The 23,957-nt window shown below is 31.2% G+C and overlaps 1 protein-coding gene across 3 annotated transcripts; it reads left to right on the forward strand.

Moving 5' to 3' along the window:
* The first annotated feature begins 994 nt into the window (after positions 1-994).
* salm (spalt major) lies at positions 995-23,468 on the forward strand. Of its 3 annotated transcripts, none has more exons than XM_075296191.1 (5): positions 996-2,287; positions 16,841-20,926; positions 21,231-21,367; positions 22,106-22,186; positions 22,462-23,468. In XM_075296191.1, exons 1-5 carry the CDS (start codon positions 2,137-2,139, stop codon positions 22,483-22,485), a joined length of 4,479 nt encoding a protein of 1,492 aa, XP_075152306.1. In that variant the 5' UTR covers positions 996-2,136; the 3' UTR covers positions 22,486-23,468. The 3 variants fall into 3 exon arrangements, 2 of the variants coding, with proteins under 2 accessions (XP_075152306.1, XP_075152307.1); XM_075296192.1 differs by having other exon boundaries at positions 22,106-22,182; XR_012719648.1 differs by lacking the exon at positions 22,462-23,468 and having other exon boundaries at positions 995-2,287; positions 16,841-20,933; positions 22,106-22,182.
* The last annotated feature ends 489 nt before the right edge of the window (positions 23,469-23,957 follow it).

Raw genomic sequence — 23,957 nt, forward strand, 5'->3', positions numbered from 1 at the left:
CACTCTTCGGTACCAATCTCAAAGCCTAATTTTTCTTTACCATCTCAGCTCACCCACTCCACTTCAAAGTCACACAAAAAAGCCCCAAAGTAATTGCCTTTGTACGTTGATATTGTGAGAGCGATTGCAAGCAAATAAGAACCACTGAGAGATTTTATTTAACAGAGAGCGCCCCCTGTTAGTTCAGGTTATTATACACAAGTGAGTATACGTTCAATTGTATATGGTGGTGAATGGTTGAATGTTGTATTTTCATCCATCTACCAGAAAAAAGGGTGTGAGTCTAGTTAACTGTGTTGTACTGTAAGATAAACAGAGAGAGTCTTACTACAAATCAATAGGTAAATGTGACTTGTGTTGAAAAGAGATAGTATGAGAAAAATATTAATAAAATTATGATGTTTTGAGTTTTCATAACATTATACATTTTTGTTTGTTTTGTTGTTGCTGTATATGAACTCTCCTTGCTAGTGGTATTGTGGTGTTGTTCGAATATGAGTGACTTAGAGAGAGAGAGGGTGTGTGTGAGTGTTTGTGGACTATTATGGTTCTGCCACAGCTCTGATTCTGCCAATGTGTCTCGCTGGCTTTATATTTTGTTGCTTGGTCTCCTGTCTTTTCTCCACTAGTGTGGGTATTAAAATGGGAAAAAAGAAAAAAAGAGAAGGCGCATAAAAATTAATGTTGATATATGTTTCATATTTGAAATGATAACATGTTTTTTTTTTGGTTGCTTGCTGCTGTGTGTGTTGCTGTTGCTCTTTAGGCTAAGAGGCAGGGGTGTGTGCGTGTATGAGTGAGTGAGTGAATGGGCCTGTTGGGCCATCACCGCCTTTGTGAGGTATGAGTACGCATTTGAGGTGGTAGTATTCTGTGCATGGTGCTGTGCTGTGTGTTAGTGGTGCTGACGACTTTGTGAGCTCTGTTGTATTGGCTCTGGGCCCGGCAGCAAGCAACAAAAATATTACGAATTGTTTGAGTGACTTTTTGGTTGGGCTGTTATTATTTGTGAAGTCAGTGTAAGTTTGACGCGCGTGCTGAACGTATCACAAACAGAGAAGAGACGTGAAACACACACATAAATTTTTGAAGAAACACAAAATAAAAGTCAAAATATAAAAGACGAAAATTTCGGTGTACGTAAAAAAAAGGAACGAAGTGTAAACAACATTTTGTATTCAGCACAAACGGGTTCTAAGCAAATGACAAAAAATTATTAATGTGAAAAATTATAAGCAAAATAGAAAAAACAAAATTCATATATCATTAATTTTTACAAAAAGCCGTCGGGTTTTGTAAAGAGACAAATACGGGGTCCTCATCTGTTGTTCGAACTGAATTGCAATGAGAGTATGAGTGAGAAAAAAAAAACAGTGTAACGCAAAACATTGAGTATATAAGGTGTATATAAATCTACTTATGACGATTTACACATACACAGAGGTACTCTCAAGTTAACCAACCGATAACCATAAAAATTATGGAAAACAAAATGTTATGATAATCAATGAAAACGGAAGAAGAAGCGAAAGGAATAACAAAACAAGCATAAAAGACAAACCAATCACATCGCTCAACAGTGAAACCAGAAGACCGGCAGTGATCAGTCATCCAGTTAATCAGTAATTGACAACTGGATGGCCCAAGAAATAATTTTAATTCAATAAATAATAACAATATAAATAAAAGTTGCAAAATATTTATATATGGAAATACAAAAACACCTACATAGAAAGTAAAACAAAAATTAAAAATAGTTTTTAAAGTTAACAAAAATAAAGGATATTTTTATTAAAAAAAAACACAATGGAATAATTTACAAAACACAAGTCTAGTACAAAATAAAATGTTTAAGCCCATATTACTAAAAAACAAAAGAACAAAGGCATTCAACAAATTTTTTTGTTAAAAAAAATATTTTTTTATTTAAAAATATTTTTAAAAAATTCACCACAAAATAATGTTGCGTTTTGGACTTTAATGTGGACTTGATTCGCGCTTGTTTATCGAAATCCCTTCAGCTTTCAACCAAATATTATTACTTGGGGATTTTTCCTGATACAAAAAAAAAATCTTTAAGATTTTTTCGACCGGCTTCCAAAGTTTTAAGCGGCATCTCTATCCAATTTTGTCTAAATGAAAAATATTTTTTCAACGGTTTTGTGTGAAATGAGAAGTGATTTCAAAGAAACCCATCAAGAAACCATTAATAAGATGATACAATTTGGTACGGTTAAATATGGAATTGTTAAACAATTAAAAGATCGCGCTAAAAGTGCGGAAAATGGTAAGTACTAAACAAAAAAAAAAAAAATGTGAATATATTTTTCCATAAAAAATTAAGTAGGAGTATTTAATTTACTGGAAACAATGTTTTTTGAGTGGAATAATAAATATGGTGTTTGATAAAGGGATTTCCTATATAATTTTGTGTTTTAAATTTACTGAAACAAAAATAACAAAATTTATTTAAAATTTAATTAATCAAAGTAGGGATCTAATGGAAAATAGCTTGCATTTTTATTGAAAAAAAAAAAAGCATTTTTAATTTAAATTACTTTAAAAAAAATAATATTCTAAACGCCACAATTTTCTCCAACATAAAGATGTTTTTTTCCTAAACTATAATTTTCCACACTTATATCATTAAGTGACGAGCATCCTTAATAAATATATCAATAGAATAAGAATCCCATCTTCATTTGATCTACCCTGGGTTTCTGTCCTTCCATATATCTGCGTCCCATGAAATATAAATTCGATTTGACTTTATTTCATACCCATTAATATACTTTGCGGTAAAGTAATAATCGTAAAATTTAAAGCTATGTATGTATAAAATATTTGGAAAATTTCCCTATAAAAACATTTCTATTGTCTATAATAAATTGATAAAGTTTATGTATATGATATAAAAAAAAATAAACATAATATAAATTTTCCAGTTTTCGTTGTCATACAGTCTATTCATTTTCATCTTGCATGTTTTCCCTTCCATAGCTTTATTTCGTCCCCTTATCTCCATTAATATATCTTACAGGTTTTTTTAATTCTTCGTCTTAGTTTCTTATACAGAGATGACAATGAGAGATTTTAAATATTCCAAAAAGAATTTTTACAACTCATAGATCTAAAAACTTAAAAAATGTCACTTCGATATTGATAACTATTTAGAAAAATATATATTTTTTTATTTAAAAATATGTGTTGGTTATTCGAAGGTAATTTATAATAAATTGCTTTAAAATACGAATTCAAAAAAAGGCCTTATTGATTTTTCGAATATATTAGAGGAGAAATAAATGAATAGTAAATTTGTCTCAGCTCTAAGATAGAACTTTCTGTTAAATATTTTTGTGGCAATTAGTTATTTAAATGAAAAATTTTTATTTGAATTTTGTATTTAATTCTTTAAATTGAATTTTTCACTGAATTTGTGAAACATTTTCTGCCTAAAGTGATCTATGTAGAAGTAATGTTATATCTATTACCAGTAATGGGGGTAATTAAACAACAAAAAAATTAAGTACAATTAATAAATATTGAAAGATAAGTTAAATATTATTTTTTTCTTTTATTTTCCAAGTAAATGCAGTCTTTGTTTACATACAAAAAAATAAAATAGTAATTAAGTATATATTACTAGTAATATGGGGGTGCTTACAAAATAGTATTGGAAAAAAGCAGCAGAATATATTGAAGAATTTTTTTAGGAATTTGTTTTTATTTCAGTATGACTTGCGATAAAAAAAAACATCCTATGACGTACTTTGTTTCACTTTTAAGACAAAAAGAAAAAAAAAACACTGCACGTGCCTTCTTAATATATTACTATGTCTTAGGGCAATAAGGCTTTTTAAGAAATATCTCTTTTATAAAATAAATCTATCGATGAACTAAAAATACATGTGTGCCTTTCCAAAAAAAAACAACCTATATTGATTTGGCGATATTATTGATGTATTCACAAACCAGATTGGTGATTTTCTCTCTCAAAAAAAAAAAAAAAATCATTTACGTTAATTTCCTACGATAACAAATTGACTGGAATATGATTTGTAGAGGGCCCTTCAAAAATCTATGTAAATATATTTTTTTAAATACCTATTAGAAATGATAAAAAAGCAAGGTAAAAGAGGGAACTTGTTTTGATTTATTCACAGCTATTGATTATATGTAAGGTTTCAAAAAAAAAATATTTTAAAAAGAAAATGAATTTATCTCAGCCGCCCCAAATTCGTAGACGACTAGGCAAACTTATGGCTTAGAGAGAGAAAAAAAATTAATTTATTAACATGGCTTTTAGATATAAATATTTTTTTGTATTCGTTATCATTAATGTCTTTTGGTTTGGAGACGATTTTTTTGTATTAATGAAAAGCCATAAAACATAATTTTTTGGGGTTATTCTTTGTGATGGTGATGCCTTACAAAAATCGTAAAAACCATAATATATTAAAAACTCTAAATTTGAATGAGGTATACACATTTTTTAGAAAAGACTTAAAAAGAGAATTCAGCGTCAAGAAAAAACATTAAGCATATGAAGAGAGCAAATTTGTATAAACTATTTGCCACTTTAGATAAATGAAATTAATAAAATACATATTAATAAAACAAAAATTTAATCTAACCCTTACTGTGGTCTATAGAATATACAAATATTTCCCATTAAAGAATTAACATGGTATTTTATTATACACAAAATAAAATAAAACTCAATATTAATACAAGTATAATGCATTTTATATAAATTCTTATCATATTCATTTACATATTTATCTCATATTATGAAAATGACTAACATGTGTTATGAGGAGTTTTGAAATAATATACAAAAATGATATAAAATAAAGCAAAAAAAAAAAAACACAAAAATATATCGTAAAAACAAATAAAAATTTATTTTCACGATCTCGACTCATATTCATAAAAAAAAATCTTGTTTTCAACACGACACAGTGATTGAATATAAAAAACCACGACTCAAAAGGGCTTTTTCAAATATGTATTTAGCCGGCTAGGAGAATTCTTATCTAACCTGTCTCTAGTCATATTATGGTTTACAAGGTTTATTAATATTGTTTACAAGATAAATTAACACGGTTTATTTTTCTTTAATGATTAAAATGTTTGGGAAAATTGAAAAAAAAGATAACAGAGGCAAATTGTTGAAATTCTTATAAAACAGAGAAATAATTGATATAGTAGATGATTAAGAACATAAGGAAATTTATTTCTTATCGAGTTTTTAATATTTATTAAAAAAACCAAAAACATGAAGAAATCAAAATAAAAAAATTTATAAATTTAATCTTGCTTTCTGAAAAATTAGTAACTTATTACAAATATTAAAGAATTTTCTTTTTTTAATTTTGTAATACTAAAATAATAAAACAAAAAGAAAAAAATAAGTTGAAAGCCTTTGTAGCTAGTGCTTTAATGTTTATTATAGTTTTTAGAATTGTAATAAATATTAAATAAATAAATAATAGGCTAGGTTAGACTATTAGACTATTCAGTCCATTGTGATACCACATTGGTGAACTTCTCTCTTATCACTGAGTGCTGCCCGATTCCATGTTAAGCTCAATGACAAGGGACCTCCTTTTTATAACCGAGTCCGAACGGCGTTCCACATTGCAGTGAAACCACTTAGAGAAGCTTTGAAACCTTCAGAAATGTCACCAGCATTACTGAGGTGGGATAATCCACCGCTGAAAAACTTTTTGGTGTTCGGTTGAAGCAGGAATCGAACCCACGACCTTGTGTATGCAAGGCGGGCATGCTAACCATTGCACCATAATAAAACAATATAACAAAAAAAATTTCTCTTTAAATTAAAAAAAAAAAAAACAAAAAATATATATATAGCTTAGTTACCAATAATATTAAAAATAAAACACCAACATATTAAAGTAAAGATTAATAATAAAATTTATCCCGCTTTCTGAAAAATTAGAAATTTATTATAAATATTCAAGAACTTTATTTTTTGAATTTTTATCACATCAGAAGGACTTATATGTCCAACATTTTTTAGTCTTTACTACATTTTCCCTTTTCCCCTTTTTGTGGGTACATAAACTTTGATATTATTTCTATACTTCTTGTTTTTAATTAAAAATTAGCATTTAAAAATTATAATGACTCATTAGTTATTCATCTCTTTTGATAAATAAACGTTTTTAATCTTGGCAAAAATATTATTAATCTTTAAAATTTATATTTAATTTTACAAAAACCAGTTTTTAATAAAATTTTACTGTACTGTACTTTTAATTATAAAATATAACATGTATGGGGTTACTTTTTTTTTGTTCAATATATGATAACAAAATATTCTGCAAAGAGATATTATTATTGATTAACCAGCAATAAATCCTCAATCCTGTTTATGAATAATTTTTAATCTTTATAATGATTTTATTTATTTATTTTTTTTTTTTCAATTCTAACATTAATAGTTGATGAAACCAAATAAATAAAATACCATTATTTAAAACCGCATTTTAATGTATTCGTCAACAATTTTTTATGGCTTCCGTTTTAATTAATTTATTGATGCTTAGATAGAGGAGCTATGGCGTATCTATGAGGAATACAAGAAATAATCGGTACTTACTGTGAGACAGTTAGTGGCAATTGAAATAGAGATTTATAATTATTATATAATATTCAATAAAGAGAAAAAAAATTAATTAAATTTATATTAAAATTAAAACTAAATAATATTAAAATAAAATTAAATTTAAAATGAAAATTAATATTAATAAAAATTAAAAACTCAAAAAAAAAAAAAAATAAAACAAATTACACATTTTGAATTTAAATGTTATAAGTACATTTCAAAATTATAATGGCTCATTATTTATTCATCTCTTTTGACAAATAAACGCTTTTAATCTTGGCAAAAATATTATTAATCTTTAAAATTTATATTTAATTTTACAAAAACCACTTTTTAATAAAATAAAACCTTAACTTTAATTTATTTAAGTTTAGTTTCATTCCAATTCAATTCAGTTTAAAATAATTTATTTTAATTCAAGTAAATTATATTTAATTAACTTCGATTCAATTAAATTTACTTATATGATATTTGCATTGCCTTAATTAAAAGTTATTTTATTTAGTATTTAATTTTATATATCTAACATACTTTTAATATCATTTTTCGTTGTTATGTCATAATTGCACGATTCATTTGAATTTTAATCTTCTAAAATATTGTCTTCGATTGTCACTAAGAAGATTAAATTTCTATTTCTAATGCTTGTTTTTATTTATAATTTATCACTTCATTATCGTAAATATCAATTACTTGTCTACTTCTTAATGGTTCTCTTTAATTGTTCATTCTGAAAAGAATTACCCTTATCTCAAATAAACTTAAATTAATCCTTAGAAATTTTGCTTCATTTAGTTAATGACGCTTTTACCATAAACATTAATATCAAAATAATATCAAATGTAAATTTATATTTTCTAACGATGAAACAACAACAATATCACCAATACGGAATAATAACAAAATATAATTTCTTAAAATTAATGCGAAACGTTTGCATAAAAAAACCATACGAGCGACACCAAGCAAATTATGAACGATAAAATCATTGCCTATAAATATTATAATTTCTCTTTATTAAGTTTTTTTTTTTTTGTTTTGTGGTCTTTAGTGACTATAGCCTAAAGATCATAACAAACTCATAGATTTCATGATATATACACTCGAAAAGTTTTCTTAATCAAATCGAAAATGAGAAACAAAAAAATAAAAAAACAAAACTGAACTCATTTGTCAAAATGTGGTCGGCCAAGAACAAAAATATAAAAATCGAAAACAAAAGTCTCTTTGTTTTTGTTTTATGAATAAAATATAATAACAACAAATTTCTATAAAATCAACACGCGCTCTATTCCAACATGATTTATCAACTCTTTAATAAATGCTTAACATAAGCTAGAGCGGTCAAAAATCTATTAAGGGGGGTGGGGGTGCTGATGTTGGACTACCAACCGAGAGGGTCTCTTTAGCTATATTCGTTTTATAGAAAACTAACAACAAACAAAACCATCTAGAGAAATTTATGAAAAAAATATTTTAATTTATCCTCTGACGTTTTGGTGTTTTTATTTTCTTTAATTTTTCATAATTTTTGGCGTTGATTTTTTTGAATATTCATTTTGATTGTCGCCCCAGTCGCCGCGGTCGACAATTGCAAGGACGGACAGACTTATAGTCGCTTGGTGGCGATTACCCCCACCTGTAGCAAACGGCTTCCGTTAGTTGGTGGCAGTGGAGAAACTGGTTTTCATTTCCATACTGTTACGGCTACTCTTTAACCATACTAATTCATCTATAATGATCAATCGATGAAAAAATTAAGCGAAATGTATTGAATTTTAATTTGAAAGCTGAATGAACTTTCCGTGCACTTTAAAGAAGTCAAGCTATGCTAATAAGAAGGTTTTATATATTAGTACAACAAGGATATAAAATTAACGACAAGTCTATTCTAATACTAAAAATGATTTTTTTTTTGTACACCATACACCACTTCATTGGTATAGGGTAACCACAAATAGTAGCAATTTGTTTTGGTTCTTTATTTTAAAACAAACGATTGTCGTCCTTATGTTTTGCAGGACATTTAGCAATGAAATGGTTTTAATGTCATATTACATCTAATGTCATATTACAGAAGCCTATCTTAAACAAAATTAAGTCATTGAAACTGATCACGAATCGTATATTGAAATATTTTCTCTTAGGTAATCGACATATTCGTTCATAGTACGAACATTTTATATCGCTTCGGTGTAAAGGTCCTTAGTGTCGTACTACATCTTTTGGCTATGAATATTATAAACAAAATTAAATCAATGAATATAGCAACAACGTATGTATTAAAATGTGTTCTTTTAAGTAATCGACATTTTCGTTTCGATATCTAAGCCTTTTCCTTAGATATCGCTTAGGTGGAAGGGCCCTTAATGTCATATTACATCTATTGTCTATGATCATCATTGAAAATGGTCACGAAACTATTGAAGTGTTTTCTTGTAGGCCATTGACATTTTCGTTAATAGTACGAACAGTTTCCTTAGATATCGCTTAGGTGGAAGGGCCCTTAATGCCATATTACATCTATTGTCTGTGAACATTTTAAACAAAATTATATCATTGAAAATGGTCACGAAAATATTAAAGTGTTTTCTTGTAGGCAATTGACAATTTCGTTACTAGTACGAACATTTTCCTTAGATATCGCTTAGGTGGAAAGGCCCATAATGTCATATTACATATATTGTCTATGGAAACTTTAATTATTAAATTAGCAAAAAATAAGTCACTACAATAAATTGAAAAAAATATTGTCTCAATTCTAATTAAATTTTTCCTCTTAATGAAAACTTGGGGAATTTTTTCTTTGCTTTTAGGTTAGTCTTTTCGTTGTTTTTAATTATTTTTGTTTTTTAACATTTCGTACATGGGGTATTTTCCATGAAATATTATTTCCTCAAATCGTTCATTTCATTTGTAACTAACTCTTACAATAATACCCACTATTTCCTGTTTCATTTCGCATCGATAGTTATGAAAACTTATTTTGATTTTTTTGTAGATCTTCCTCCCTTTCTTTTTATTTAAGGCGACAAAACCATATATGGTAATGATTTCGTTTTAATTATTATTTATTTAACTTTTAGTGTTGTGTTTTATTTTTTTCTCCCTCGAAATTATGTTAATCACATTAAACAGTATTTTTTGTTTTTGGCCCAGTATGTATATTAAATCATTAAAAAATTATATATATTTTTTTCCTCATATATATATGGAGTATACATTTATGGAAATTTTTCATATTCATGACAAAAACAAAACGAAGATCTACTACCAAATTAATATTAAAATAAAACAAAAACAAACGCAGTATCATTAAACATATAAGATGACTGATATAAAGTGGACCACTAATTTGGTCAGTTTCGGTAGGTTTGAACTTTTTGGTTTGTCGTTTTGATTATGATTTAAAATCTCATGTTTCTTTCAAGTTGTTGAATTGTTGGTTTCACTTTTTCAACACACATCAAAGATGTGAACATCACCAACCAGCTGGTATAATAATTTTTAATTAATTTTTTTAATAGGTTTCAAAAAAATAGAAAATGAAGAAAAATAAAAATACTAATGCAAATAAATACACAGATATCCCAATAAACCAACTGGATTAAAAGAATTTTTTTAAAGATTTTGATAAAATTTGGAATAAAGGACAAAAAAAAAAAAAAAACAACCAAAATAAAATCAAGGCTATCATGAAAATTATAATACATTTTTCAAATACAGATTGAAAAAATTAACAAATTTTAATTAGGGCCATAAAAGAATGACACATATAATCTATCTCTAACTCTTAAAACAATCTCATAAAAATCCACTTAACTTGAATTAAATAGAATATACTAATTTATATGTTAATGTTATATGTTAATGAAAATGAAATAAAATAAAATCAAAATTGGATTAATGGTATGATAAGAAAATGGAAAAGTCAGCTAATTTAACAACATTTTCAATACCACCTAAAAAGACAAAGTGATCGAAAATGTTTATTATGAAAAGAGAAAATTTTATTAAAATTAGCTCACAGCATATTTTTTCATTTGGACCATGAAATCGATCATTAATTACATTAAAATGTATTATATATGAAGTATTTGTATATGCTTAATTTTAATGACAAATTTTATTGTTTAGGAGACTATACACTATAATTATGAAAATGTTCATTATATCTATGAACTATACATATACGCTCAAATTTAATGATACAAAAATTTTTGTAGTTATGAAAGGGTATATTGCTCTCATACAAATTAAAAATCATTGAACTTGATCAACGAACTTTTTCATTAATGTTATGAAAACTTTCCTAATATAATGAAATTTTATATGTTTTCTGTATTTAAATTTTCATTCAAAATATATTGCTCGCAAACAAATTAAAAATGATTGAAATTGATCAATGAACTGTTTCATTAATGTTATGAAAACTTTCCTAATATAATAAAATTTTATGTGTTTCCTGTATTTAAATTTTCATTCAAAATTTAAACGAAAAAATTAAAGGCTACTAATAATTTTGATAAAATAGTGAGTTTTCAACCAAGGAACTTTTTCATTAATGTCATGACAATTTTCATTAATATAAGAAAGTTTTATGTATTCTTTGTATTTAAATGATCATTTATTATACAAAGGATAACTATTTAGGCATTTAATAATTTCGTTAATAGGATTTTGCATTCAACGAACGTTTTCATTGATGTCATGAAAATGTCCATTAATATAATGAAGTTTTCTCTATTTTATATATTTAAATTATCTATAATGAATGATAATTTTAATATATAAAATACAGAAGGCTACTAATAATTTTGATAAAAGAATGATTTTTCAACCAAGGAACTTTTTCATTAATGTCATGAAGATTTTCATTAATATAAGAAAGTTTTATCTATTCTCTGTATTTAAATGATCATTTATTATACAAAGGAGAACTATTTAGGCATTTAATAATTTCGTTAATAGGATTTTGCATTCAACGAAGATTATCATTGATGTCATGAAAATGTTCATAAATATAATGAAGTTTTCTCTATTTAAATTATCTATAATGAATCATAATTTTAATATATAAAATACAGAAACTACATTGTTGCTAAAGCAATTATTAATTTCGTTAATAGGATAATTTGTATTCATTAAATATATGAACTACAGCATTCCTTTCATAAAATAGTGTTATTCACTTTAATTTCAAACCACACTTTGGTTAATGCAAAGTAATTTTTTCTTTAATTTTAAAGTGTTTCGTTTCCGATTCTCATAAAAAAAATATGTCCATAACCATGAATAATTAATAAAAAAAAATTAACAAAAACTAAACACACTTCAACTTGTTTGCCATATGTCTATCAAAATTTCGTTTCCCATGCACTAATGACAAAAGGAATATTATAAAGCCACATTTTATTAAATTTAATAGCCTATATTGTGCTTAGCTGACATATTAATTATACTTTTTGTTTTGATAACATAGTATGAAATTGCCATAATAATTGATATATTTGATAGCTTATTTTGATAATATTGAATTTTATTTTAGATTAAAAATTAAAAGAGCAGGAATCGCAAAAACAACCCCTCAGCTAGTTTTGCGATATCTTGAATAGCATTGAATCCATTTGGTGTTTTATATTTTTATGATGATTTCGTTTCATATTTCAATCATGGTTATGTGTCTATTGACACATTTGATGGGACACACCGGGGTCTCATCGGATGATAATTGGTATTATAATCTATGGGAAGATGTTGTCTTATATACCAAACAAAGAAGCCGCTAATATATAAATTTAATTTAATGGCACACAAAATAATAAGAGAAAACATTTTATATTTTTTAAAAAAATTGATTTAGAAAAATCTTAAATTTAGGGTAAAAGTAAACCGGTTATAGGGGCTTTAGAAGCGTAAGATTTAAGAAGCCATGAGAAATAGAAGGTCGTGGATTCTTCTTTTACACAAACTGTAGCCAAATTTATTAATAAGAAACTTTTTGTAATTTTAACAGTAATAGGAAAAATTTTTGTAATTTGTAACAAAGTTGCCATTAGCCTAAGAAACAATTTCCTAAATTCTATTTAACTTATTAATTTTTTCTTTATCTAATGAATGTTCTTTGGAATAATTAAAAATTATCATATAAATAATGGAAATGTTTTTTACATTAATGGAAATTTTTATGATTTTACTGAAAATTTTGTATTGTCTCAGTAACAATGACATGTTCATTTTAATCTCCTCATAATTTAATTAATGCAAATCGTTCATACGTATTTCATGCAATTATTCACAGCATTAAATTAAAATAAAAATTAAATTCCCTAAATAAAGTAATTTAGCTGTAGCAAAAAATATCTATTAATGCTTTAATAATGCGAAACTTAAAAAAAAATCAAAAATACAAAATAATCAAATTACCTCGTTAAAGGTTTTTTTTTGTTGCATTGCTGTCATATCACTTGATGTGGCTCGTATTTCCCTTTCACAATTTTGTCATTGCTCTATTAAGAAAAATTTACATTTTTATTTATTATATTTTTGTGTAACAGTTTTATGTATTTTTTTTTGCGTTGTTGTTGTTGCTTGCCAAATGTCTGCATTGATACATTTTATCAAATATTTACATGCGTATTCAATGTGTTTACTACTAGCCCACACAACAAAGTTTCTAGTTTTGAATAGACAATTAAAACAAAAAAAAAAGAAAAAAACATGCCCTTACACTTTGCTGTTTTTATAGGAGGGGACCTTATCAGGTGGTATACAACAAAAATAATGCGAGTTTGTATTCAACATAAAAAAATAATAATACCAAATGAATTGAATATCAAGTAATTATAAGAAGCACATTGATTTGTTCCTTCCCGATTTTTTTTTGTAATTTTATTTGAACCCATGGGCTTATGAATATTCTTATGAATTATTTAATAAAATTTGAAGAAAAATGTATATGCATAAGTAAATAAGGAAAACTCTTTACTTTTAAAAATATCTACAATGTATATACAATGTTAAGGTTAAATGTACATTTTTTTTATTGATAAAAACAAAGAATGAATAATTATTTTATTAACATATTAATTGAATTATATGGACATAGTCCAATAACCTTCCATTTAAATTATTTACGTATTACGGCTATAGGACAAAAGTCTACTACAAAAAACTATGTAGACAAATAATTATCGATGATGGTAGGATTATTTGCATTAGGTTAGGTTAGGTGGCAGCCCGATGTATCAGGCTCACTTAGACTATTCAGTCCATTGTGATACCACATTGGTGAACGTCTCTCTTATCACTGAGTGCTGCCCGATTCCATGTTAAGCTCAATGACAAGGGACATCCTTTTATAGCCGAGTCCGAACGGCATTCCACATTGCAGTGAAACCACTTAGAGAAGCTTTTATTATTTGCATTGCTGTTAGATCTATCAACAAAGATTTTCGTTTTCGAAAATTATTTTCGATTTATATTACATAATTTTATATTATTAATATATGTTTTTATAATTATTATTATATTTAATAATTTGTAAAACTAGTACAACAAGATGATACATCTTAAAAAAATCCTTTTCCAATAAACACCCATATAAGATTCAATAATTTCTTTCTATATGTGGGAGTTGCTTTAAAATAAAAATTGGCAATTTTAATTTAAATTTAACTTTTTTCTAACCCTATTTCATAATGTCAGGTTTTTTCAACAACTTCAATTTCAACTATCTCACGCTCTAAATTACCTCATTGCTTTGATTTACATTTTTATTATGTCATTCTTCATTTAAACTTTTATGGTATGTTTATGGGGATGATAAAAATGCAAAAATTGACACAATTTTCTTCTGATATTTTTATTTAAATTTAAAAGCCTTGCCACTACAATAATCAGACAATTAAATATAAAACAAAAAACTTTGAAGGTAAATATTTGAATACGTTGAACTTAACAGTGTTAACATTGTATATTGTGATAAGACCACCCATATATATTATATTTTTCTGACGATTATCCTCTAAATAGTAAGGCAAAATAATGACATCAAAAAGGAAAAGATCAAAGGATTCAAAAATTTTAAAAATAAATTCACTGCTTCTTTGAATATATTCAAAAAACAATTTTATTAAACAATACTTCAAGAATATGAAGTATGAGGTGATAAAATATCTATGCCACGATTCATAGATATTAAGAACAAGTACAAACAAAATTTATGAAAATCATGACATTTATGAAATGTTTATATGCTTTTCAAATGTTATAAAAGTATTGGTGATTACGAGGAAACAATAATATTATTAATGGAAATGTTCAAAGCATTTATGATTTATTTATGGTTAGGTTAGGGTAGGTGGCAGCCCGATGTATCAGGCTCACTTAGACTATTCAGTCCATTGTGATACCACATTGTGTTGCCCCATTCCCGATTATCACTGAGTGCTGCCCGATTCCATGTTAAGCTCAATGACAAGGGACCTCCTTTTTATAGCCGAATCCGAACGGCGTTCCACATTGCAGTGAAACCACTTAGAGAAGCTTTGAAACCTTCAGAAATGTCACCAGCATTACTGAGGTGGGATAATCCACCGCTGAAAAATTTTTTGGTGTTCGGTTGAAGCAGGAATCGAACCCACGACCTTGTTTATGCAAGGCGGGCATACTAACCATTGCACCACGGTGGCTCCCAATGATTTATATACGTTAATAATATTTGTGAATTATTTTTTTTTTTTTTAATTTTAAATTATTTAATAGCAATTCTTTTCTAAAAACGAATATTGCAACTCTTTTTTTTTACAACTCCTTTAAAAGGCACACAAATTTGTCCTTTCACTCCTTGTTCTAATATTAAAATTTATTCTATTGATTAGTTTGTATATCAAAATTTTTGATAATCCAATTTTCAAAAGATTTTCTTAAATCACCGGCCAAAGTGTCAATTATCCATTTTTACCACTTTGATCATCTCGGGCCAATCTTTGTAGCATGTTTTTATTTGTTGTTGTTGCGCCTTCTGCTGCTGTTACTCTTGATTAACTTGCAAAACACAGCGACCAACTAGCCGAAACTAAAAAGTTAACTAATTGTTGCATTAAGCGTCAATATCCTCCACCTTCCCAAAAAAAGTAAAACCTCCTATGCAACATCACAAAACTCTCCATATGGACCAAAATCATATAAGAATTGTAAGCGGGGCTAGTTTATTGGGAGTCTTTGGGAAGGCGCAACAAAGAGTATGCATGCCATGCAATCACCTCCACAATATCATCACACATATGGTTGGTCTGGATGGATGGCAAGTTAGTAGGCTGCTACATTCAGAGCTATAAGCTAAAGCTAAATCGAAGAAAAACCAATGCTCAGTAAGTGTCTTAAACTGCCGCCGCCAACAGCAGCAGTGGTTAAGTGCGATTAAGTCATACAGACCAAAGAGACCATAGAAGTAGCAACTGCTTGCCACAGCTGTATCGACAGCAGCAGCAGCCGCCGCCATCTAGCATCCATAACTAACTAGCAAAACTAGGCGAGAGAGTAGTAGATTGTTTTTATAAGATTATAAGAAGAAACAAAAAAAGCATGGCAAGCCAAAGAAGAAAGCAGGTTACTTGGTATGCTCACCAAGCTGGCTGGCAAACTGACTGACAGAGTGGCTGACTCACTGGCTCACTGGTTGACTAGATGGTTCTGTTGGCAGTTAGGTTCACACTGTTGTGCTATATGCTGCCTGGTAGTAGTTTTGCAGCAGGTTGCTTGTTTTAGGAATGTTAAAACACTTGCTTTACGCCAAAACGCCAAAACAATTGATACAGGTGTAAAAATGGCTTAGATGCTGTAGCCAAGGAGGCATTAGCAGAACATTCTACCACCACTGTCATGGCCTAGTCAATTTCCACATTTTCGCTGATGTGGCACAAACAGGAATAGAAAAATCAAAAGTGCAACAAGAGACAAGTTTATTAAATCAAAAGATGAGGCTGCCGGTATACCTTAGGTATTCGTAGAAAAATTCCATTCCATGATCAGACTATGCATGCGAGGCAGTTAGCCATATTTCCCTGGAATCCCAAGGAATTATGGTTCACAGAGAAATAGAAAATATATTTTCATATTGTGTGAACAATTTCAACAAGACTCAAGTGTCTGACATGCAAACATTTTAGGCTAATTCTTCTTTTGTCTTTGCTCTTCTCTTTCCAGATTCGACCAGTGATCACGAACAGAATGGTTCATGTTCACCATTAACAGCTGCTACCGCCAATGAAGAGAGTGAAAGTACCACCGGGGAATGTTCCACAGCTATAGGGCTGGGTACTGCTGAACATCATTCCCTCAATTCAAAAGCTGCATCACCTTCACCTGCTTCTCAAGACAACTCCGACGAGAGTCCATCTCTGAATAACAATAACAACAACAAAAGTGCAGAAACTCACGAAGATCTCAATAAAATAGAAGAGGCAGAGCAATCAACTCCAATGAAAACATATCCCAAGGAACAAGAATTTCCCTCACCCACACCACCAGATCTCAATGAAAGTCAAGAGCCTTCGGGGAAAGCTCAAGAGACAACAGAAGATGCTTTGGCAACCATAGAACTAAGGCCTGAAGCGGAGGCAGAGGAACACGACGATGAGGAGGGAGAGGATAAAAATCAATCCATCACTTCAGATGGAGTACGTCAAACCCAAAGCTCTCAAAGAGAGGAACGAAAATCCATGGATTATGAAGAAACGGCCGAGCAGATCGAAGAAAAGACTGTCGCCAAGGATACGGAAATGGAGAGCAGTATACCAACGACACCTTCATTGCCCTCCGCTTTAACAACGGCTAGCCAATTTCCCACAACTCCTGTAAATATAGAGGCCATAAAAAATATGCAATTAGCTATAGCTCAAGCGGCTGCTAAAACCATAGCCAATAGTGCTTCTGGCCAGGATAATGAGGCTGCCATGAAACAGCTTGCGTTTCTACAGCAAACCCTTTTCAATTTGCAACAACAGCAACTGTTCCAGATTCAATTGATCCAACAATTGCAATCTCAATTAGCTATGAATCAGACAAACAAGGAACCTACCGAAGAAGAAGATGACGAGGAAGAGGGAGAAAATGGTGAGGAGGATACCTACGAGGAAGAGGAGCGTATTGCCCAAATGGAACTAAGACAAAAGGCAGAAGCCCGTATGGCAGAGGATAAAGCCCGCCAACATTTGATCAATGCCGGTATTCCTCTGGAGTCGCTAAAGCGTAAACGTGATGCCGACGCTGAAGATCAACAAGAATCAAGACGCATGAGTGTAGAGGCTTCGAGTAAATCATCAGACTATGCCTTGGATAAACTAAAGGAAATGGAAAATCGTCCTTTGCCTTTTGGGTCCAATCTGGCTTCATCCATCATCACTCATCATGATGATTTGCCTGAACCAAACTCTTTGGATCTTCTGCAGAAACGAGCACAGGAAGTTTTGGATTCGGCTTCTCAGGGTATTTTGGCCAATAACATGGCCGACGAATTTGCTTTCAAAGAGAATAATGGTAAGGCAGGCAATGAGCCCTTCTTCAAACATCGTTGTCGTTACTGTGGCAAAGTTTTTGGATCCGATTCCGCTTTGCAAATCCACATTAGATCTCATACAGGTGAAAGGCCCTTCAAATGCAATGTTTGTGGCAGTAGATTTACAACCAAAGGCAATCTCAAGGTACACTTCCAGCGTCATGCCCACAAATTTCCCCATGTACCCATGAATGCCACTCCCATTCCTGAGCATTTGGACAAATTTCATCCCCCACTCTTGGATCAAATGTCTCCGGATAGTTCACCTTCGCATTCGCCCGCTGCTATGCCCCAGCAAATGCCTGCAGCAGCTACATCATCGGCAGCACCAGCAGCAGCTCCTCAACCCATGCCTCCTCAAATGCCTGCATTGAATTTCCCCAGCCCCTCAAATCCTTTCCCGGGCCTTTCGGGCTTATACAGACCCCCACTGGATCTATTGAAGTCTTTGCAAAGTACAACGGGAAGTTTTCCCAATCCCTTCTTTCCTCAAGTTGCCAGCAATTTGGGAGAGGCGGCTGCCCAAGCACAACAAGCGGCTCAAGCTGTTTTGAACAAAGCTCAACAAGAGGCTCCAACGGATCTTAGTAAAACCTCAGAACCGAATTCTCCTGAGAACCCAAGAATAAAATCGGAATTACCCGAAGAACCCGAAGAGGAAGAGGTTATGCCAAATGAGCAGGAAAAAGAAAGGGCGAAGACGCCAAGGGCATCATCACCTTTGGCTATGGCCATTAAAGAAGAGAAAGTGGACAATGACATGAGTCCAGATGATGAACGCGCAGACGATAGTCACCATATTGCCATCCGATCTCCTCCCCTCTCAAGACCTCAAGTACCTAACTCACCTACACCCCCACCACCACCACCTCCAGCCGCTAGCAAACCCATGTCACATTTGCCGCCCGTGGTTCAACCAATACAACCTCCAGGTGTTATGTATCCTCAGCCGTCTCCGGGATCGCAACATCATTTGGATCTTTTACCCACCCCGGGTCAATTGCCTCCATCCATGCATCACCGTGAGGATTTCTTTGCGGAGCGTTTTCCCCTTAATTTTACAAAGACTGATGAAAGACATTCTCCCATACGTTCCCCGGCTCATTTACCGAGACCTCCCTTCTGTAATCCCATGAAGCCCTATGACATGGCCTTGCTACCGCGACCCCATAGTAATGACAACTCTTGGGAGAATTTCATAGAGATTTCAAATTCTTCGGAGACCATGAAGTTAAAGGAGCTGATGAAAAACAAAAAGATAACCGATCCCAATCAATGTGTGGTCTGTGACCGAGTCCTTTCGTGCAAGAGTGCTTTGCAAATGCATTATCGCACCCACACAGGAGAGAGACCTTTCAAATGCCGCATCTGTGGTCGTGCCTTCACCACGAAGGGCAATTTGAAGACCCACATGGCTGTGCATAAAATCCGCCCACCGATGCGAAATTTCCACCAATGTCCAGTGTGCCACAAGAAGTACTCGAATGCTTTGGTTTTGCAGCAGCATATACGCTTGCATACTGGAGAACCTACCGATTTGACGCCTGAACAAATTCAAGCAGCCGAGATTAGAGATCCTCCACCATCCATGATGCCAGGAGCCTTTATGAACCCCTTTGCTGCAGCGGCATTTCATTTTGGCATGCCCGGAGGCCCAGGAATGCCCCCAATGGGTGGTCCCCATAATGGAACCCTAGGATCGGAATCGTCACAAGGTGATATGGATGATCAAATGGATTGTGGTGAAGATTACGAGGATGATATGTCATCGGAGCATATGTCCAATTCAAATGATATGGAATCGGATAGACCCAAGTCGACGGAGGACTTCAAGTCTTTGCTATTTGAGCAGAAGCTGAGAATCGATCCAACCGGCACAGTCAATGCCAGTTCGAGACCTCAATCAGCAACTTCTAATGCTAATTCTGTAAGCTCAGCCCCCACCAGCCCCATTGCTCTTAACAGCAAACCTCTGAATGTAACGAGACCCAATTCACCGACAAGACCCTCGTCAGAGGCTTCACATGGAGCTTTGGATTTAACACCACGAGCAGCGCCATCGGCTTCTGCTTCGGCCAATAGCAGTATGAGTGGAGTACGTTCCCCACAACCAGTGGGTGCCAGCTCCAATAAGAGATCACCATCTCCATTAAGTAAATCACCAAAAATGCCCCAAATTAGCCCTACCACCTCCGCTGCCCCTACATTGCCACCCGCCAGTGCTGTAGACTGTTTACCACCAGGTCTACATCATCATTTGCAACAACAACATCAGCATCTAATGCAACAACAAGCAGCATTGGCTGCCGCCCAACATCATCAGCAAATGCAACACAATGCCGTAGTGGCCATGCATCAGGAGCAATTGCGTCGTGAGGTGGCACAAGCGCAAGCACAGGCACAGGCACATGCGCAAGCGCAACATCATCACCATCAGCAACAACAACAGCAGCAACAACACTCATCGGCCTTATCACCCAATCATCCAACAGCCTCCACACAATCCCCCTCGTCATCAGTAACCTCTGCTGGCGGTGGCATATCGGCAACATCACCACAGCTGACACATCCACAAGTACCACCGAATCCGTTGGTTGGACCCCGACCACCATTTGGCATGTTTCCAAATCTCCCGCTGTTTCCACCGGCTTCCACGCAAAACATGTGCACAGCAATGAATAGCATAGCGCAGAGTGTAATGCCGGCGGCACCATTTAATCCTTTAGCTCTATCGGGTGAGTTGTGAGTGAAACAATTTTTTATACCAAGCATTTTTTTTACAAAAAAAAAAAAAAAAAAAAAAAAAAAAAACAAAAACAAAATAAATAAAAACAAGCAAAAAATAAACTTAATACTGCCTTTGCCTGATGTTATATATTCACCCCCACTTCCCCTCCCAAAAAAATCCCTGCTTTTTATACTCGTGGTGCATGGCTTTTTTTAAATGGTCTTTTGCTTTTCTATAGAGCTTAGATAGAAATATAAATTTATGGCTAATTTTTATATTTTTTTTTGTTCTCTTTTTTTTCTTATTCTCAGGAGTCAGAGGCAGCACTACCTGCGGCATTTGCTTCAAAACATTCCCCTGCCATTCGGCTTTGGAGATTCACTATAGGAGTCATACGAAAGAGAGACCCTTTAAATGTACAATCTGTGATCGTGGTTTTACAACAAAGGTAAGTTAATTAAGAGAGAGAGAGTAAAATGTAATAGAGGGAGAGTAACATAAGAAAAAAAGAGAGGGTTTATAGGAGAGCGCACAGTTGTGTTGGATTAACACATTTTTTTTAAACGACGTTGAGCCAATGAGGACAAATTAAACATTTTCATTTTTTAATTCTCTACTCAGTTCCGGAACATTTTCGTAATATTCACGAACATTTTCATTTTCATAACAAAAACGTAATAATTTTTTTGTTTAATATAGCCAAGCAAATTTTAAATTTGTAACATAGTTCCGCTTCAGTCTCATAAATTTAAATTCTTAAAATACAAAACCTTGGCTCAAATTAAGAAAAAATAATTTTCTTAATACCCACGAACATTTTCATTTCCACAACAAAAATGTAATAATTTAAATGTAATGTAATGATCTAAATTTGCAACATAGTCTTGCCACATAACTATGTTGCAATCTCATAATTTTAAATTCGCAAGAGTTTTAAAATATACGTTTCAATTGAGCCAATTTTTCGGATCAACATTGGCTCAAATTAAAAAAATGGGGTCTAGGCGGATTACCTTTTATGGGAAATTAGCCATGAACAACTAAATTTAAACTCTCTTTATAGTTGCGGAACATATTCATTTTGTAACATAAATCCGCGACATTTTAATATTATCTAAAAAAAAAAGGTTGACTTACCATGACTTCCCTTTAATATTTATCCTTTATTTATTTATATTCTTTTCAGGGAAATCTTAAGCAACACATGCTAACCCACAAAATCCGTGATATGGAACAAGAAACTTTCCGGAATAGAGCAGTCAAGTATGTAAGTGTTCCAAAATAATAGAAATACTTTATCCTATTAACTAATTCTATCCTAAACCCATTATACTAAATATTAGATCCACTTTTATTTTTTAATTGTTATTATTAACACTAACGTTAGCTCACTTTTCATTGAAACCAAACAATTTCGTAAATTTAACGAACATATTTTTAAAAATCATTTCTACATATCTAACATGTTTTTCATAATATACTCCTTTAACTTTTGTGTCATTTTTACTAATTTTACTTTTTTTATTCTTTCTCTCTTTTTAGATGAGTGGCGTCAAAGAAGATTGAATTTGATTCTAAGGCGCCCTTAGTGCTTAATGGTTCCAGACATCGACAGATGGAGGAGAACCTGCGAACAGCTTATAAAGACTTCCCGGATTTCAGGGTTAGATAGATAGAATGCTATTTTGTTAAAAAAAAAGTAAAACTAACAATTTAATCGCAAAGGGTTTTCACAAAAAGGAATTAAGAAATCGAAAAAAAAAATCGTAATAGAAATTTCTTCAAATTAAATCTTAGGAAATTTTTTAGGATGCAGTTTTGCAAGTATTGGCAATGTAAATGCATAGCTTTATCGGTTTAAGGGGAGAGAGAGAGAGTAGCTCTATTCCTCTTCTTATTCCTTTTGTGAAGACTCTCTGTGATCTTAAAGACACAGTTGTGTAGAAATTGTCACCCCCACCCCAAAAAAAAAACTCTTTCGTAAGAAAACTCACAAAAGCAATGATCTCACAAAGCTCCAATAATTGTTCTCCCACAATGGTAATTGTTTTGGGGTGTAGATACACACACTCACACAGTGTGCTGCCTCCACACATTTGCACATATGGCATTTGTGGGGTTTGATTGGCCCGAATTGGCCTAGCTTGGCTTTGGCATTTTGTGTGAAGCTGTTGGTGTTGGCGAAGATGAATGTGTTTTGCCATATGAAAGATGAAAGCGAATGAGTTATTATGAAATAAAATTCCAACAACAGTGCTATGAGCAAGCACACGCACACACACATAAATGCCAAAACAATGTTTTGTAAAACAAAATTATTATTCTTTATGGCTAAACAAACGCAAAAGGCATAAAAAACCAACTAATTTTTATTGAAACAAATCCAAAGAATTTTATTTTAGGAAAAAAAACACAATCATATAATAACAATAAAAAAAATCATTATTGTTTATGAAAAATCAATACATTTTATTTTTAGCGTTGCGCTTCTTCAAAGAGAATATGAAAAGCTAGCAAAAAACGCTTTAAATCAATCCAAACAACAACAACAAGTAAAAGAGACTGATTTCGTTTCATTAAAAACAAGATACTAAAAAAATTAACAAAAAAGAAATACATAAAGGAAATCTAACAACAATCCCCAAAAGAAATCCTACAAAAAATCAAAAATCGAATTTAATAAAAACAACAACAACAAAACCGAGTCTAAACATTGTAAGAACCTATACAAAAAAAATATATATATAATTACCACAAACCCAATCTAACAATATTAACTGTGCAATAATAAAAAAATAAATGTTCTATAAATCTAAAAAAAAAAAATTGTTGCTTAAAAAATTTACAAGTAATAAATTTTCTAATATACATTTTGTAAATAGTAAATTTTTTCAAAAATCTATAAATTGGCAGACAAAACAAAAAAATCTAATTAAAAATTAATTACAACAAAAAAATTTTTATAAAAAAATTGTGATACTATTTCATACTTTTTATTGTTTTCTTATGTTAGTTGTAACAAATCTACAAATTTAGAA

This window comes from Haematobia irritans, chromosome 2 (genome assembly GCF_050003625.1).
Source record: "Haematobia irritans isolate KBUSLIRL chromosome 2, ASM5000362v1, whole genome shotgun sequence".
Taxonomy (NCBI): Eukaryota; Metazoa; Arthropoda; class Insecta; order Diptera; family Muscidae; genus Haematobia; species Haematobia irritans.

Coding starts and splice junctions, on each gene's coding strand:
- salm (XM_075296191.1), top strand. CDS start 2,137: ATGAAAAATATTTTTTCAACGGTTTTGTGTGAAATGAGAAGTGATTTC. Junction 20,927..21,230: donor TAATCCTTTAGCTCTATCGG/GTGAGTTGTGAG, acceptor TCTTATTCTCAG/GAGTCAGAGGCAGCACTACC. Junction 22,187..22,461: donor GGAATAGAGCAGTCAAGTAT/GTAAGTGTTCCA, acceptor CTCTCTTTTTAG/ATGAGTGGCGTCAAAGAAGA.